The sequence below is a fragment of the Toxotes jaculatrix genome, chromosome 14 (assembly GCF_017976425.1).
Source record: "Toxotes jaculatrix isolate fToxJac2 chromosome 14, fToxJac2.pri, whole genome shotgun sequence".
In the NCBI taxonomy this organism is placed as follows: domain Eukaryota; kingdom Metazoa; phylum Chordata; class Actinopteri; family Toxotidae; genus Toxotes; species Toxotes jaculatrix.
This window is the reverse complement of record NC_054407.1, coordinates 550263-567386: the sequence shown is the minus strand read 5'-3', so window position 1 is coordinate 567386 and position 17124 is coordinate 550263. Positions and strand designations below refer to the sequence as shown.

The 17124-nt window shown below is 42.0% G+C and overlaps 1 protein-coding gene across 1 annotated transcript in view; it reads right to left on the bottom strand.

The window, feature by feature from the left end:
• Window positions 1-3908: 3908 nt before the first annotated feature.
• Window positions 3909-17124, bottom strand: part of LOC121193007 (protein NLRC3-like) — a 58336-nt gene continuing 45120 nt past the window's right edge. The window contains exons 16-18 of the mRNA XM_041055098.1: window positions 6683-6839; window positions 4253-4438; window positions 3909-3919 (exon numbers count right to left, since the gene is read on the bottom strand). Coding sequence (XP_040911032.1) covers window positions 3909-3919; window positions 4253-4438; window positions 6683-6839 — 354 coding nt within the window. The remainder of the gene's footprint in view (window positions 3920-4252; window positions 4439-6682; window positions 6840-17124) is intronic.

Genomic DNA, 17124 nt, shown 5'->3' with positions numbered 1-17124 from the left:
CGTTTTCTGCCAGCTTTATGAATGACAGAATGTCCTTGCTTGCCATCAGTTTAGCTGTAGAAAAACCAGGATAAGTTACAGTCACATCAGAGTTATAGAGAATAAACCATTTTAACTTCTTTGCATTGAAACAAACCTTTCTTTATTTTTTATATTCCAATCTCTGCAGGACGATTTGTGCCCCTAACCCCTTTTTCCACGCAGCCAACTTGTCCAAAATGTACGTGATGGTTTTAATTGTCACCCGTACTTTGGGTACATTAGCCAGCCTCACGAACTTCAGGAACACCTCAATGTCTATAAGGACATGTTTCTGGCTCGTGGGCTTCAGTGTGGAACTGAGTTGATTGAGGTACCTGATGACCAAATGATGGAATTGATGAGCATTGTAAACATGGTGATGATTGTTATGACTTGGATTTGGAGAAGACAAAGAAGAGCTACATACCCATTCAGTTTTACCATGTCGTTTAAAAACAACAGGGTCATATTTATGTCAGTGCCCCTTCCTGACATATAGAGGAGGAACTTTCTGACATAAGCTTTCCTTTGTTTAATGTTCCTCAATGCTTTTGGTGATGCTTTGGGCCCTAAGAGGGTTGCTTCAAATAAGTCCAACAGGTGGTCTAAAAGAAAATGGTACTGTCTTAATACAAGAATGGGATGTTCATAGTCTCCTTGTAAACAGCAGTAATACTCACCCAAGTTGGGCATGAGGCTCCCACGTCTAGTGGCCGGAGCAGCCACGGCACCCTCCCTGCGGGTGTGTGGAGCAGAGGACAGAGCAGCGGATGTACTTACCACAGGCTGTGGCATGGTTGAGGTAGGGCTAGAGCAGGGACTGCTGGCTGCGGAGGCAGAAGGTGTGGCAGGCTGTACAGCACAGAGTTGCTGTGTGACAGTCTGAAGGTGGTCCACCTCCTCCAACAGCTTTTTCAGTCTGTCTTTGATGGACTGCAAACCATTCACCACGTAGGTCAGGGTTGCTCCAGTCTGTGCAGGCAGTTGTGGTGGAGATGGAGATTGGGGTGCAGGGGTTGTTGCCCCCGGAGTCCCCAGGGGTTGTGTGGGTGGAGCTGGGGGTGGTGGTGGTGTTTGCGGTGGTGGTGGTGGTGGTGGTGGTCGGGTTAGGGCCCGGAGCCTTTCTTTTATGGCAGCTTTCTTGGCCTTCAGCATGAGAGTGGTCATGCACTTTCCCTGTGGGAAGAGAATGAAATGATTGAACGAAAACGGAAACAAGAATATGGTTTATGTTTTCCATGAATTTGTCGTGTAAAGTGTATCATACCGGGGTTCTCCCATGCACGGAGATGAGGTGCTTGTCCAGCCTGGCGTAGTCCTTGTTTGACCCGCACTCTTTTATGGGGCACCTCAGTTTCCCAGCATACTGCAGATTTTTTTTACTTATGATGAGACGCCTCTTTTGGACGTCTTTTATATCATGCTTGTCCTGCATATGGCGGGACAGGGAGGCATAACGTCCGCCGCACTTGGGGCACTTGGTTTTTGCCTAGGGTACAGGAAGGCATGGCAATGTAAAATGTTTGAAATTTTTATCAATGTCCACAAATGTTGATGAGCAACATTGATTTTCAGGTAAGTCTACATCCAGGAAGAGCACGTCTACATCCAGGATAATGACCTTATACATCTACAGGAAAGAACACGTCAGGTAAGTCAACATCCAGAAAAGAGCACGTCTACATCCAGGAAAATGACCTTAAACATCTACTTGAAAGAATATGTCAGAAATATTTATCTACAACAAGAGCACATCTACATCCTTGATAGTGACCTTAAAAAAAAAAAAAATCTACATGAAATAATTGGGTTCTTACCTTCATCTTCGCCAGGTTCTAAATGCAGGTGAAAATCGCTTGTATTTATATGGGGCTCAGGTTGGACACACCCACTTGGAACCAGGTGACACCAAGTTATTTTTCCGTAAAAATTACCGACCAATTCCAGGAATTCGACCTGATAACATGAAAGCTTTCGGAAACGGATGTCCATTGGTTAAGTGACACAGACACATGCCCGGGAGAGTTTCGTAACGGAGAGGGGGCGTTTTAGAGAGAACAGTGGGTAAGTTCAAGTTCCGGAAGTACCACCGGGCTGTATTGTGGAATTCCAACTTTTCGACTCGTGGTCTCGCCCAAAGGAATTTTTGGTGTGAAAATGATTACACGGTCTCTTGCTGCCATCTAGTGGACAAAACAAAGAAGTGCAAAAGTCCAGTTTTTTTAAAAAAGGTTTTATTAGTTGAAAAAGCCAAATATAACGACATCAAACGCTTTGATAATTACGCAGGAAGTGTGAAATATTTATTTTTGCCATTTTCAGACATCTAAACTGTATAATAGAAGTTATAAGGGTGTTAGTAAAATTCCATATAAGTGACGCACCGGCGCTAAGAATTCTACCGGATTTTTTACTAACCCCGAGCTAACGGATCATAATTAGGGTTGGGCTTTCAGTTATGATGGTTAAGGTTACGTCAGGTTATAGGTTAAGGGGCAAGGGAATGCATTATGTCAGCAAGTGTTCTCACAAAATATAAGTACCAGAATGTGTGTGTGTGTGTGTGTGTGTGTGTGTCATGTTTCTTTTAGATCTCGTTCAAGCTGATGGTGAAAGTTAAAGCTGACACTATATCATCATGTTCTGGGAGTAGAAACTGTAAAATAACCAGGCTGGAAGGAAGGAGGAAGCATTTTTTTCCTCCAACATTATTTCATCATTATTGTCAGTTACTGGTATTTTCTCAGTCTGGGTCCAGAAACAAAACTTTCTTTGTTTACGACCATGACTTTAAGGTGTTTCTTCATCTGTTTGTAAGTTTGTGTTTTAATTGTATTTCTTTTATTTCTCTCTCTTCTGTTGTGGGGCTCCTGTCTCCTGATCTCCTTCATCCTGGATCATCTTCTTCAGATCCTAAAACAATGACTTATTTTTATGCTGGTGTGAGAGTTTACATGCAAGTGTGTTTGTTTGCTGTGAATCACATTGTGGTTAAGTTTGTGTTTGGGAGATTTCCTCCATGTGTTTATGGATACAGTTGAAGGTATCAGGTCATTCCATTATTTGATGATCTCTACCTGTTAAACCATCCAAAGCAGCTCTGCAGTGTTTCCATCTGTGTTTATGTTGCTGTTTGAGGGTTAGGACTTGGTTTCAGGGTTAGGGTTAGAATTGGGTTTTGGTTAGGTTGGGGAAGATTAATTCTTAAATAATCACAAGTTGTGATTTTGGTGCACTGGCAACAGGTGCCTGCACAGTCACCACCCCCACTTCCGTTTGTGGTTTTCAACTTTTCCTTTTTCTGAGAGGTTGATACTAATTGATATTATTATTGTTGTTTCCTTTTGTTTTGTATCTTTCAGACCATCCTGCTGATCGCCCCTTTATTTAGGGTCTGGGATGGAAAGTACCATTTTTTCCTCTGAGTCTGGAGTCATCTGCGAAAGGCTAATATTGATACAAATATAATAAATACAATAAATATTGGACTACTGTAATAATAACATTAAAGGTAAGTGCTTGAAGAGAATGGTATAAGTGCAATACATGGAACTCACTATATATATAAAAAAAAATAGGAAAAAATGCAAAAATCTTTCATAAAAAAAGGGGGGGGGGTGGTCAAAATGTCATGCAAGGCATAAATAAGGTCAGTTCATATATATACACACACGTACACACACCATATAAGAATATTATAAACACCATTATTTTATTAACCCTGTTTCATTTCATAAGATTGCAGTGGCTCTGTAATTGAGGTTAGGTTCAATTCAAGTTGGCTGTTTAAAATGTTTCTTTCTTTCACATAATTGTTCTGAATTTTCTTAGGTTCATTCTGTTGCTTTCCAATGTTTTATCCTTTAATTATAGGATTATTTGATTTCTCAAAGAGGCACTGAGGGAGGATAAAATAGGTGGGGGAGATAAAGGTTATAAAAGGTCAACCAGGATTGTAAAATCTTCAGATAGGGTTATGGAGCTGGGGCGTAGGCAAGGTATAAAGGTTAGGGTTAGGATTAAATAGAGTGGGGAGTGGGATGGTTAAGGTTAGGATTAGGGAAGTTTAGGGGTTCAGGTGGGTGAGGATTGAACAAGTTATAATGTCGACATTGTGGAACGGATTTTCAATGACTGTGTATGTGGGCGCCAGATGTTTTTCGGCGGTTAGCCGATGCGCTACGCCACACTCCCATACATTCCAATGTAAAATTACTAGCAGCCACGGCACCTTCCCTGCGGGTGCGAGGAGCAGAGGACGGAGCAGGCACGGAACCCTCCCTGCGGGTGTGAGGAGCAGAGCAGCCACGGCACCCTCTCTGCAGGTTTGAGGAGCAGAGGACGTACTCGCCGCAGACTGTGGCAAGGTAGGGGTAGAGCAGGGACTGCTGGCCGTGGAGGTAGATGGTGTTGCAGGCTGTAGAGCACACAGTTGCTGTGTCACAGTCTGTAGATGCTCCACCTCCTCCAAGGGCTTTGTCAGCCTTTCTTTAATGGAGTGCAACCCATTAACCACGTAGGTCAGGGTTGCTCCAGTCTGTGCAGGCATTACTGGTGGAGGTGGAGATTGGGGTGCAGGGGTTGTCGACCCCGGAGTCCCCGGGGGTTGTGTCGGTGGAGCTGGCGGTGGTGGTGGTGGTGTTTGCGGTGTTGGTGTTGTTTGGGTTAGAGCCCGGAGCTTTTCCTTAATGGCGGCTTTCTTGGCCTTCATCATCATCATGTTTATCTTTGGTTTAGACTTAGATTTTGGTGAGTAGTCTTTTATTGTTTGTATTTATTTTATCAAAAAACCCGTTATGTCCAGGAAATTAATTTCATTCGGGTGTATGTTATATTTTATTTTCATTGAAGGGTAGTGATTGTTGGAAATGCTAATAAACTCATGAAAACTATCTGACCCATGTCCCCCCTCTCCTGTGATGTCATCAAGGAAGGTGGGTTTTAATTGACCTTTGGCTAACCTCTCTCGCTCCCGTTCGCTCATCTAAAAGCTAGCATAAGGAGGAGCATGCCTGTGTCCCCTCGCTGTGCTCTCCACCTGTGAGTATTGTTGGTTAGTTTATACAGAATCGTTACATTCCAGACTTATTTCGGACATTTATAGATCGGTCGAAAATGTCGGATGGAGAGCCCCCGGGCAGATCGCTCTCTATCGGCGGACCGAGACCTCTGCCTACGGCCGGAGAAGCAACAATAGACCTGGATGGGAGGTAAGTGGGGTTAGAGTTAGGAGGAGGAGGAGAGGAGGGGAACAGGTCAATTACGTGAGAGGGTAAGGTAGGGGGAGAAGGGGAGGGGTGGGTCCGAGGTCTCGGATCATTCGCCTCGGGCTGGGGGCCCCAGTCCACGGCTCCCGGAAGCCCTCCTCCAGCGTCCTGATTAAGCTTTGAATAAATCATAAATTTATTTGTGATTCTGTGCACCAGAGCCGGAATATGCATCCATCTGTCTCCGGGGTCCAGTGGATATTATCCACTGCTGTAAAAAACTGGTTTGACGGCAGTGGCCCCAGGAAAGGGAGATGAACTTGTTAATGACATTCAGGTTGTTCTGTTGTTCTTGCGGGAGGAGAGGTGAGTAATTAATGATGGGGAAAAGGATGTTTGCGTTAGGGAAAACCGATTGGGCTTTCCTGTACACGAGGCATAGTTGTTTAATAGAATCAGAATCAGAAAACTTTATTGCCAGGTATGTTACACATACAAGGAATTTGACGTGGTGTTGTTGGTGCAAAAAACAGACGAATTGGACTGACAAGTCCCATAACACACAACGTTGAACAAGAAAAAAAGTTTTAATACTAAAATAAGAGAAAGAAGAAAGAAACTTTAAAAAACTTTTAAAGTTCCAGTCCAGGATTTTTCTCCCCTTCCTGGCCTTGTGCTGGCACGGGAGATACACCGCCCCCAGCGAGTGGCCGGTGGCAAGTGCATCCGCTGCCCCAGTCAACGGCTCATCTGTGTGGTGCCCAGAGGTCGAGGCAGTGCTCACCGGGGGTCCCGCCGAGTTGTTTTGGGTGGGCTCAGACTGGGTCACTCTGCCATGCAGGTCACTATGATTATACTTTTGTGACCCTTGAGTCATCATGTTTACTCCCACCACTTTCGGACAGGTTTCGCCCCTGTGTGGGATTGGATGTTTAGTATCTGGGGGTTGTTCTCTCTTATTGCCACATTTGAGTAAGTGAATCTAGCCTCATGATAGGATTTTCCTTCTCTTGTGTGTTTTTGTTTAAATTTTGTTGTTGTTGTTTGGAGGCAGCCCTCACTCTTATTTCTCTTTTCTATAGAGGATCTCCTCATCCTGTTGACTGGCACAAAATCATCTTCAAATGAAGGTGACTGCAACCTTTGTTCCCTATCCTGTCCACGCCAGAGGGAATGCTGAGGGGCCGCCGGGCGGGAGGCTGGGGGAGCTCGTGTAGCTGGAGGATTTTGGATTATCTCCCCAGTAGGGAGACACACAATAGGCGAGAGGGTCAGTGGGGGAGGAGCATCTCTTAATCTCTCTGTAGAGATAATTTAATCTATTCTCTCCCCCACAGGTGTTGACTGGGAATTTCTCAAGCCAATCTGTTTCAGACTGTTTCTGTTACTAGGTGGTTCACCCTCACCTAATTGTTGTGCTTCTGTTGGCGTCTCCCCACCCCCTGTCTGCTCACCCATCACGTTGAGCTGAAATAGTGGCACTCCCTGTGGCTCAGGCAGGAGCGGGAACTCCTCCCTGTCCTCCAGACCCGGGTTGGATGGAGTGTCTCCCGGAGACTCCACAGAAGATGGAGGCAGCGAGTCCGAGATATGTGAGGGCTCAGAGTGGCACTCCAGAAAAGCACGAGCAGTTTCAATTGTTGACTGGGTCAATCTGGTTTTATAACGCTTTTTTGCCCAGCCGGTTGCGATTTGAAATGCTGTTTCGTTGAGGGGTAACTGATTGTATTCTATTTTTTGAGATAATGGTCTTGGAGGATGGAGAGGTTATTCTGCATCCACTGGTGTGTGCGTTTTCTTTCACCGCAGTCCTAACCTGCTCTGTGGGGGAAGAGGGTTTGATAAACATTGTGAGTCTATTCACATGTCTGAGCATACCCTTTGGTGGAGTTTGGGTGAAGATAGCCTTATCAAAGATAGTCTTGTGATGAATGGCTTGAATCCTCCCCGGATCCCAAGTTGATTGTTCTCCCCAGGATCCCCTTACCCTAACCCTATGGTTAGGGTAAGGGCTAGGGAATGCATTGTGTCAGCAAGTGTCCTCACAAAGATATAAGTACCAGTATGTGTGTGAGTGTGTGTGTGTTTGTTTGTCCTTTGATGCCTTTGATGTATCAACATTCTACAGTCTGATGTCACAGGCTGCAGTAAGTGGACACACAGCCAGAGACAAGTTCAGAAGTCAAACAGGAGCAGAAACAGTTGGACTGGACAGGACTTGCTCATGATTTAGGAAGAAAGAAGCACTCAGATATTTCTGCACAATTATTGACAAGGAAGGGAGGAGCTACTGCTGTTACAAGGACAAGAGGAAACTACAGGAAAGTCCAGATCACCTCCAAGGTTTTCAGTAAGTCAGTACATGTTAGTAGTTCATGTCAGTGTCTAGTTTAGAAGTTAATGTTTTGAAATGTTTTGTTCAAATGATATGTTCGTGAAATTGGGACAACAAGTAATCATACCCATAAGCCCAGTGGTTTGATTGTGTGCTTATCATTCATGGACAATGTTGAGTGTTTTTAATGCTAATCATGATTGTGAGATATTCTCATGGTTGCTCAACTTCTTAACTTTGTTTTGGTGTGATGCACTGTAGTTTGTGTTAAAGGAAAGGATTTCTAGGAAGTCTGTACTGTCTGCAACAAGATGCTTTCTAAAGAAATTCTAATGTAAATAATGGAGCATAAAATCCACAGTCCCTGTCCTGTGGAAAAGTTGACTTCCAGAGTTGAAAAGAAGCAAACATGAGGCTTCAACAGTCTGAGTAGATCAAGTTTCTATCTTCCAGGTATTTTTAGTCCAAAATTCCCCTCTTTGTGTTTCTACACCTAATGTTTCCTTGTAAGGCTGTGGTGGAGAGATGGAAACACAGAGAGGAAATTCTGCACTAAAAGACAAACATTTGAAGATACCCACTTGATTTTCTTGGTGGTGAATTTTGGAATTACTGTTTGCATAGAAATAGGACAGTGGATTTTGTGGATCTCCTGGCAGCCAGTATGGACAGCAGGAAGAATTCGATCAAACACCAGTGCTTTGAATGTGGAAATGGGAATGTGAGTATATCTTTAAGTGATTCGGGTTTTTTATGCCTTTATTATGGACAGTAGAGAGATGACAGGAAATCAGGTGGAGACAGAGGCATCAATGTTTCCAGTGGAAACTGAATTAGGGATGTTGTGGTAGATGTTCAGAAGCTTAAGGTTGTTACAGAGGTGCCCTGAAAAGTAGCATATTATGGGCTTTTTCCATTAGTACATAAGCTGTGATGGCATGCATTTCCATTACAGCCTCACAGGAGTTAGCAGGGTAGCTGTGCCAAATTGCACTGTGTTGGTCCTGCTTGGTAGCAGGGCTGACCATTGCCAACCTATGACATTCTCCTCCCTTTAGCTGTGTCTGCAGTCGCTACACTCCTGTGTGTCTGTGCTGTAGACTAGAGAGAAATCTCTATTCTTAATTCTCTGTTTTCAGCTCAAGACTTTTGCAGCTTCTCCCTGAACCTCTGTGATCTGGGGTTTACTTTCACTCCTCTGTTCCAGTTTGGACTTTCAGATTTCAGCCTTATTTCACTGTTTACTGATCATTTTCAGCCACATCACAGCTGTTATGTTACTACTAATGCAAAGCAAACTTTTTGCAGTTTCTTTTAAACTAGGAAAAGGTTGTAAGAAAATGAAATGTGTTTCTCAGTGAGTTAGCATCACTTTATTAGTGGTTCAGAGGAACAAATCAGTTTGCTGTGCAATAGTGGAAGAAGTGGAAGAAACACTTGCAGCTTTAGTGATAGTGGCTGTTCACAGCATGGCTTAATGTGAGTACACCTCCACAATGGAAAACACTATTTGTTAGAACGAGGAGTATATTGATTTGAGATGTCACATTTTCAGGCCACTCACCTTCCCAGTTTAGTATAAGGAAGCTGGCATATTTGTTTGGAAAGCTTGCATTGTGGTTTTGGAAGCCACGCCTCCTTGTCTCTTGTGGCCCCAGTCAAGTTCACTACATCCCAAACAATATGTTCCCTTTTGAAACCAGAATGAAAGTTTTGCGTTCATGGTGATATATACATTGAAAATTTTGAAGTTATTACCAATCATTGTAACTTATTTGGAAATTTTTCTGTATGTGGCAGTAGATGTGGAGATGCTGCAGGTGGCACCAAGTGTCTCAAGGGATCAGTAAATTCACTGAGAACATCTGGATCAAATGAATCAATCCATCCAATAGTTAACACAACATTTCACTCACAAACACAAACATCAGCCTCATGGTGGCACTGGAGGAAAAGCCTGTGGATCACCAAAGTCACTGGGAGTCATCACCCGAGGATCATAGAAGTCTGAACAAAAATTTCATGTCATCTCAGTACTTGTGAAGCCTCCAGTGTCGGCTATTACAGAGGTTCAATGGCCCATGAAAAAACTATAATGTAGAGAGGAAATGGAAGACAAAATGGACTTATCTGTATAATATTCCTGAAAAGTGATTTCACCCTCCTTCCATGTATCTGTTTTTGAATATATGTATCCTGTATTAAATAGCAGCGTATGAACCTCAGATAGTAACTGACAGTTGTTTTGACTCTCTGTGATCAAAATAACTGAAAACATGAGCTATTTCTCTGAACACTAAACTGGAAATGAGAAAAAAAGAGGAGAATCTGAAGAGTAAAAATCAATTGGTGGCACTTGTTAGAACACTGGAACCTTTTCAGTTACAAACAAAGAACCAGAGAACAACAAGAAATCAGGCCTCAGGTTTCAATAAAGATATTCAAACTGACTGCAAGTGTCAGTGAAGGAAGTCAGTAGCGACACTATAGGTAAATGAACTCGATACATAAACTTGGTTCATGTCTAAGCAGAATTTTAGGCCCTGTTTGAATTTGCTACCATGGATAGATGTCTGTTACCCTTCCTGTCTAATTTAGATGAAGTTTTGCTATTTGTCACTTTAACCATTAAGATTTATTTCATTTCTTTTTCAATCTATTTACACAAAATGATCTAATCACTCAAGGGGCCCTACACGTAGGCCAGTTGTGTGTGTGCCAACTTTGGCATTGAGGCAGGGCTCCAGTTCCTTAAAGATGGAGCATTATTTCTTACAGGGGTAAGGTTAGAGGATTGAGATTTGGTCCTTGCTTTGTGAAGTTTTCTTTTTCTCCTTTTTCTTTTCCTTTTTTTTGTGGGTTTTCTCCCATAGGGTTTCCCATAGACCTCATTGTTCAGCTGTCAGACTCAGGCCTGTTAAGAAGACACTGATACACATATAATCCATATTAAATACAGAGTCCAAACCTCACTGCATCACTAAACAATAACCTAAAGACAAACTTTTGTCCATGTGAAGGTGAGGCTGTGAGCTCATTACCTGAGTTTGAATTAAAGATGGAGAGAGGAGAAGCATCACCTCAGTGAAAAAGTCAAGAGTAGAATCCAGATAAGACACAGAGAGATGCAGCTCTTCTCCACCAGCTTCAACAGGGTGTGAAATTTATACACAGCACAAACACATCTCACTTCATTTCCATAGACAATCAGCAGTGGGTGACATCTTCTTATTTCCAATGTGTGAATCATTTTCATCATCTCTCTTCTTGCCCCAAAACAAAGAAGCACAGTTTAAGACTCAGGAGAAATAATCTCCCAGTCCAATGCAAACTAACCAGCACACACTGTTTCCACTTCTACAATCATCTACTTATTATTGTGCTTTAAAGTTTCAGCCTTCTTACATTTACCTATCACTGAGTCCACTTGTGTCTTATACTGAACACTAGGTTCAAATCTCCTTTTGGCTTTGAGCCTTGATTTTTAGTTCATTTCCAGTGCAATACAATTATGTCCTGTAGTAAATCTGCAGAATGAGTCGTAGGACTTAAAGCTGGATCAGCTGTTGCATGAAGCGTTTCAGGCTGTGTTCATGTTCACCCTCTTTGGTTAAGGGACAGTAAAACAATCAGTGATTTCCTCCCTGTGGAGGAAATTTAGGCTGCTGAGAATTCTTCCTGCCTTGAAAACCTTAGTCCTGAAACTGGAATCTAAAATATGTTGATGTGTTTGAGGTGGCATGTGATGCATTTGGATGAGTGTTCATTTGCTGTGTTTTGAGTGTAGGAGGAAAACTGTTGACTGTGAGGACAGAATAAGTTTGGAAGTTTAACTCTGCCACTTTAGACTCTCAGCTCTGATTCTTGTTTTCTGCTCCATGCAGCTCATCTACAGGACGGTATTAAGTCCTAGTTGTTGAAGGATCTTAATTATTAAGCAGTGAAACTATTTCATATGAGGAAATGGTACATTCAGTTTTTGAAATCTTTTCTTTCTTCTGTTTCCTTGTCTTTTGATGATGGTCACTAAGCTCCAAATCTTGTAGCTGTTCAGAATTCAGCCCCCTATATTTTCCATGATGGTGTGTGTGTGTGTGATGGGAAAAGAAGGATGAAGGAAAAGTTCTCATTGCAGCAGCTGTAGAATTATATTATTATAACCACAATTATACCACAAGAGGCAGTTTGACTTTGTCATTTACAGGCTCTGTGTTTCCAGTTCACCATTCACCACACAATGATGTACTTTATTTCTTCATGATGACTCTTGAAAGCTTTTGAAGAGAGAGGAGAAAATTTCTTCTTCTTTTTTTCTCACAAAACTCGTTTTAAAGATTTTAATGATTCAAAGAAAAACACATTTTCTTGGTGGTCGGAGAAAATGATGAACTGTTCCATCATTTATCCAGAAGTTTCTATAGTAATGTGATCATTATGCTGTGACTGTGACAGGAGTTGTTCAGTGAATTGATGTGACTCGTCTGTGCTCTTTCACTGCTCATTTTAATGAAGTATATATTCCCTCTCTGTATTATGATATTGGATTGTAACTCAGCTTTACCACAACACTGTCATTGTACACCTGTATGTTTTGTTCACCGTGTTGATCCATCTGTCTTCCTGTATTCATTCTCTCACTCCCTCGCTCACTACAACCACATACACTAAATACACTAAACTGTAGTAAATCCATTATGTGTGAAACATAATGTGGCTGGATGATGTTCAGAGCAAACAGATTTTCTGAATGAATGAGGTAATGAAGTTTATTAACAGCAGTGGAGGTGGGAGACTGGGGTTTGTATCCAGAGTCCACTCTGTGGTTAGGTTTGGTATTTACAGCTATTTAACAATACACACAAGCTAACTTGCATACGGCCTAATACAAATGTCACACACACACATTTCATCAGAGAGACCAGCTCTCAGAAATAAGTCCAGCAGTGGAGACAGTCCAACAGGCTCCACATGTTTCTGCACTACTCTACTACTGTGCTGAGAGGAGACTGTACTGAAGCTGTCAGCTGTACCATCAGCCTCTGAGGCTGCTCTGCTCTCTGTGTCACACACTGCTACTGTACATGAAGACTGCTGTCAGCTCGGCTCAGCTCCACTCATCACTAACTTCATTTAGAGCAAACAGAGCTCTGCTGCAACAGGAAGCAGCAGAAAGTCAGAGGAGCGCAGACCTCTCTGTCATGTCAGGTGTTTTCAGGAAGGGACGTCACTTCACATACCTTCACAACTCGAGTCAGCATCAGACGGACAGACGCACAATAAACATCCACGGTAGCTGGAATTTCCCTCTCAGCTCCGGTGTTTCCTAGTGGAAAACGATCCTTTGCCTTGAAATCCAAAGAGGAAAGCGACGGCGGGGATCCACACGGTGTGTATCCAGAAGTAAAGCATGTTGTCCTTTAATCAGCTGCAAAAGCTCCGCGCTCTTCCTCAGAGAGGAAGAGACTGTGTCTATGTGAGTCCTCTGTCCCTTAGCCAGCAGTTTGTCTCTGTGTTATTCTGTCTCTGCACCGTTAAACATTCATACTCAGGTGGACAGTCACAGTGGACACTGTCTAATGTCCAGAGAAAAAAAAGTTCTTTTATCACATATTAAAGCTGTGTGATGTTCACTGACACTGACCATGTGTAGTTTAAATACATGCGTGCAAGTTTATTTTCCTTAAGACAGAAGATGAGCTGATTAATGCAGGAAACAACATGAGTCAGACTCAAGTATCTGCCACTTAGTTCTGTTAGAGCCACTGAAGCTGTTTCTTTACTTTTTATTCTTCCCTCGAGCTGCAGTGAGAACATCTACAGAAGAAACATTATTATTATTATTTACTGTCCAACACAGTAAAGTGTAAATGATGGACATTTACTCAACACAACATTTTATTTACACTGTCACAGGATAGAAAGAACAAAGAACTTCACAGATACAAAAGTGCACATTTGTCCACCTGCTGTTTCCATAATGATAGGAAATATAGTTTGGTGTCAGAGTCAGAGAAGTACGGAGCCCCTAAAGGGACATGGGAAAAAAAAAAAAGAAACGTTTCACACCAGAAAGTATTGCATGTGCGCATTGTCTCTGGGAGATCATCCACTGCATTTCGGTTTGTGTTTCTGTGTGAAAATGACAGTACAAGAGTTATTTCAGCTATATTATAACCTGGGTCTTCATTATAAGGACATTGCTGCTTTACTTGCAAGTCGTCACAGTCATATTGTGTCTGAAATTTATTTAAGACGAATTTTGCAGTCTTGTAGTCTGTTTCAGCGCAAGGGATACATCACTTTGGATCACGTGGTTAATTTCATTCATGAACAGTTACAAACATCTGGCCAACTCTGTGGGTTGAGGTGGATGTACATAAAATGCAAGAATAATGGATTACATGTCAAGAAAGAAGAGGTACGATTAATTCTAAAAGAACTTGACCTGAGGGGAGTTTAACTTATTTTTATTTTAAAATCTGTAATACATGTTAGTCCCGATCCCACTTGACACCCCCCCGCCCCCTCCAGACTTCATCCTTAATCAATCATATTCAGTATGTACAGTATGTAATATAACAGAAATGTGGCAGAAGATAAGTGGCCTCTCATCTGTGGGTTCAAAGTCTGATGATGCATCAGAGAGAAGTATTACGTCTTTAGCCTTGGAGGTTGTGCTGGCTCACTGTGACTTCAGGGGATACTGCATTGTGACTGTAATCACGAATATCAAACTCGAAGTCTTCCACTGGCCCTTTGGATGAAAATCCATTTAGAAAAAACAAGCCCTTGCCCGTCTTCAGCAGTTCACCCATAGTTACTGATTTCTGGACTGACAGGTGACATGTTCCACCTACATTTCTTCTTTTGATCTGGTGATAAGTGCCGTTATCAAAGTGGAGCCATCCCATTTCAACCTGCCGGGTGGCTTTGACTGCATGTTTATTGCCAACAATACCAGAGCCTTGTGTGTCTCTGTTGGCAGGAGTTTTCCATTGTTCCCTGAGCCTGTCTCTAACTCTCTGCATGAGAGCAGACTTCACTGTCTCCACTTATCCTGACTTTTCATTTGTCACAGTTCTTTAAGGACAAAATGCTCTGACTGCAAGTGTGTCCCCATATCGTTTGATGTACTGTCCTAACTCCTCATCTGTCATAACACCTATGATGTTGATATTGATCTGTAATAAGCAAAGCACACGTCAAAAACGTTTGGAAAATTACATTAACATAGCAGGTAGAGAAAGCCAGCATCATTAGGCCAGACATGTATTGCTTTCTTTATGTCACTAAAGTTAACATTTATCTTTACCTTATCATCTTTTAGTTGGTTGATGACACTATCAGGTATATTTCGCGTTTTCAGCAAAGAGTAAAAGTCCACTTCTGCAGCCATTCTTTGAGGTTAATGATCTTAATGAGCCTAGAGGCAGACGCACAGGAAGCACAACTGCCTGTGCTTAACCTAAGGTTTCTCGTATGCACAAGATACTTTGTCGTGTGCACCAGAAAGTATTTCATGCTCACTAGAAACGTTTCATTTTTTTCCCCCATGTCACTCTAAGGGCTCTGTAGAGAAGTGAGACAGCTGATTCTCAGAGACAAGTCAGGTCTGTTTCATGTTGGTCAAACTGGTCAGGTGGAGGAAATGGAAATGATTTCTGTACTCACACTGAAATCTTTCATACATTATTACTGTCCACATGATACCAGATGTGTGTGTGTGTGTGTTGTGACACAATTATCGTTATATTTTAACAGTTATATCGTTATATTTGGTTTCTTCAAAGTCCAGACTTTAACCTGAGAAACCTCCTCTGTCAGAACATGTCCTCTGTATTGCATCTGCAGAGAAAAAATTCAGATTCATTTTACAGAGTTCAGTCCACTCATGTCTACTGCTGAGTTCAAAGCTCCTGACCTCTAAGAGCCTTGTTTCATAATTCATTTCCAGCCCACAGTGTTTCTGTCCTCCAGCAAACCTTTGGATGTCAGTGTGTCAAGCTGATGTTGGTGAATCTGAGCCTGTGTTGACTGAGAGAAGAAGCTGTGAGATCTTTTAGACCCTGAGGACTCACTCTGGACTGATTTGATAGATGCTCCACAAATAAAAGTGCTTCTCCACTCAACTAACTACTACTCCTCATAGGGACTGTCTGCAGGAACTGAAGCTGCTTTTGGTCAAAGAGATAATCATGTGTTCACTGTTCACTCAGGACCATTCAGCTGGGTTGGTGAATTCAGCACCAAGGACAGCAGCAGCTGTTACAGTGTGAAGTGCAGCAGCTTCAGAGTCCAGATATGTGCTCACACACTGACAAGCTGCACACACTGTTAAACACTGTCACAGCTCATTAGCATCATGTTCTACCTGCAATTCAAGATTAACGAGTTGGTTCAGGATGGTGCAAAACACGAGACAACAAACAATCAGACACCAGGCATGAACTGTATCATGTTAAAATCAGAGCAAAGCAGCAACGATTACAAAAAGACAGAAAGTCAAATATGTGAGAGCATGATCGAATGTGGAGGAAGAGACAGAGATGATGGTTCTACTTCAGTCCAGCTGCTGAAAACTGTTTCCACTGCAGTTCTACTCCAAGGTGAAAAAATACAGAATATTACCTGACACTTCTAACAGACAGGAGCTGAAAACTTCACACAGAAAATACAAGTGTCTCTGAATAATAAAGAGAGGAACGAGAGGAAGAGAAAGTGGGTGGACAAAGAGAAAAGAAGGAGCTGAGAGAGAGCAATGGAGGAGAGAAACTTTAAAGTCCAACAGTGATTCATCAAACTACCTGATACTTGTCCTGAGTGTTCAGTCAGTGAAAGAAACCATGAAAACAAAGCTGATTCTTCATTTTACATTTATCATGAATGACTAAGGGACTTTTTTTGGATCACTTGATTATTCATCTGAGAAAAGCAGTAAGTTCTTTGAGTTACTGAGTCACTGCAGTATGTTCAAAACAACTATACTTATAGAAATGAAGGCACTGATCACACAGTCTAAAACATAAGCTTCAGAAAAAAATGAATACATTTCATATGCTGAAGGAAATGTTAGGTTTGTGTCATGTCCGACAGTCGTCTAAAATCTAAGTCATTTAGCTTTGTAGCTCTGCACACATCCTTCTTCAAACACTGTGGTTTATGACACTGCCAGTTAAGTCTGGACTTCAAACCAGTTCAAACACAGTCATGCAGCATGTAGATGCAGAATGTAAATCATTTTCTCAAACAGCTGCACCAGCACTGAGGAATAAACATCAATGATAATTCATCATGATTTATGAAAAGAAAAAAAAGAGAAGTTTAATGTTTCTGTTGTTTTATTGTTTGAAAGAGGAGAAACATTTGTATATTTGAAGACTAAAATCAGCTGTGAAGAACATTTTCCTTTGTTTTCTTCTTTTCAGAGGTTTTTGAAAAACAGATAAAATGAATCAGTGGCTGTATCAGCGCGTGGAGAGAATCTGTTCATGTGACTCAAACCAGTAAATGTCTGGTTTCAGCTAATTTAACCTTTGGGCTGATGAATGAACGACTACCTGC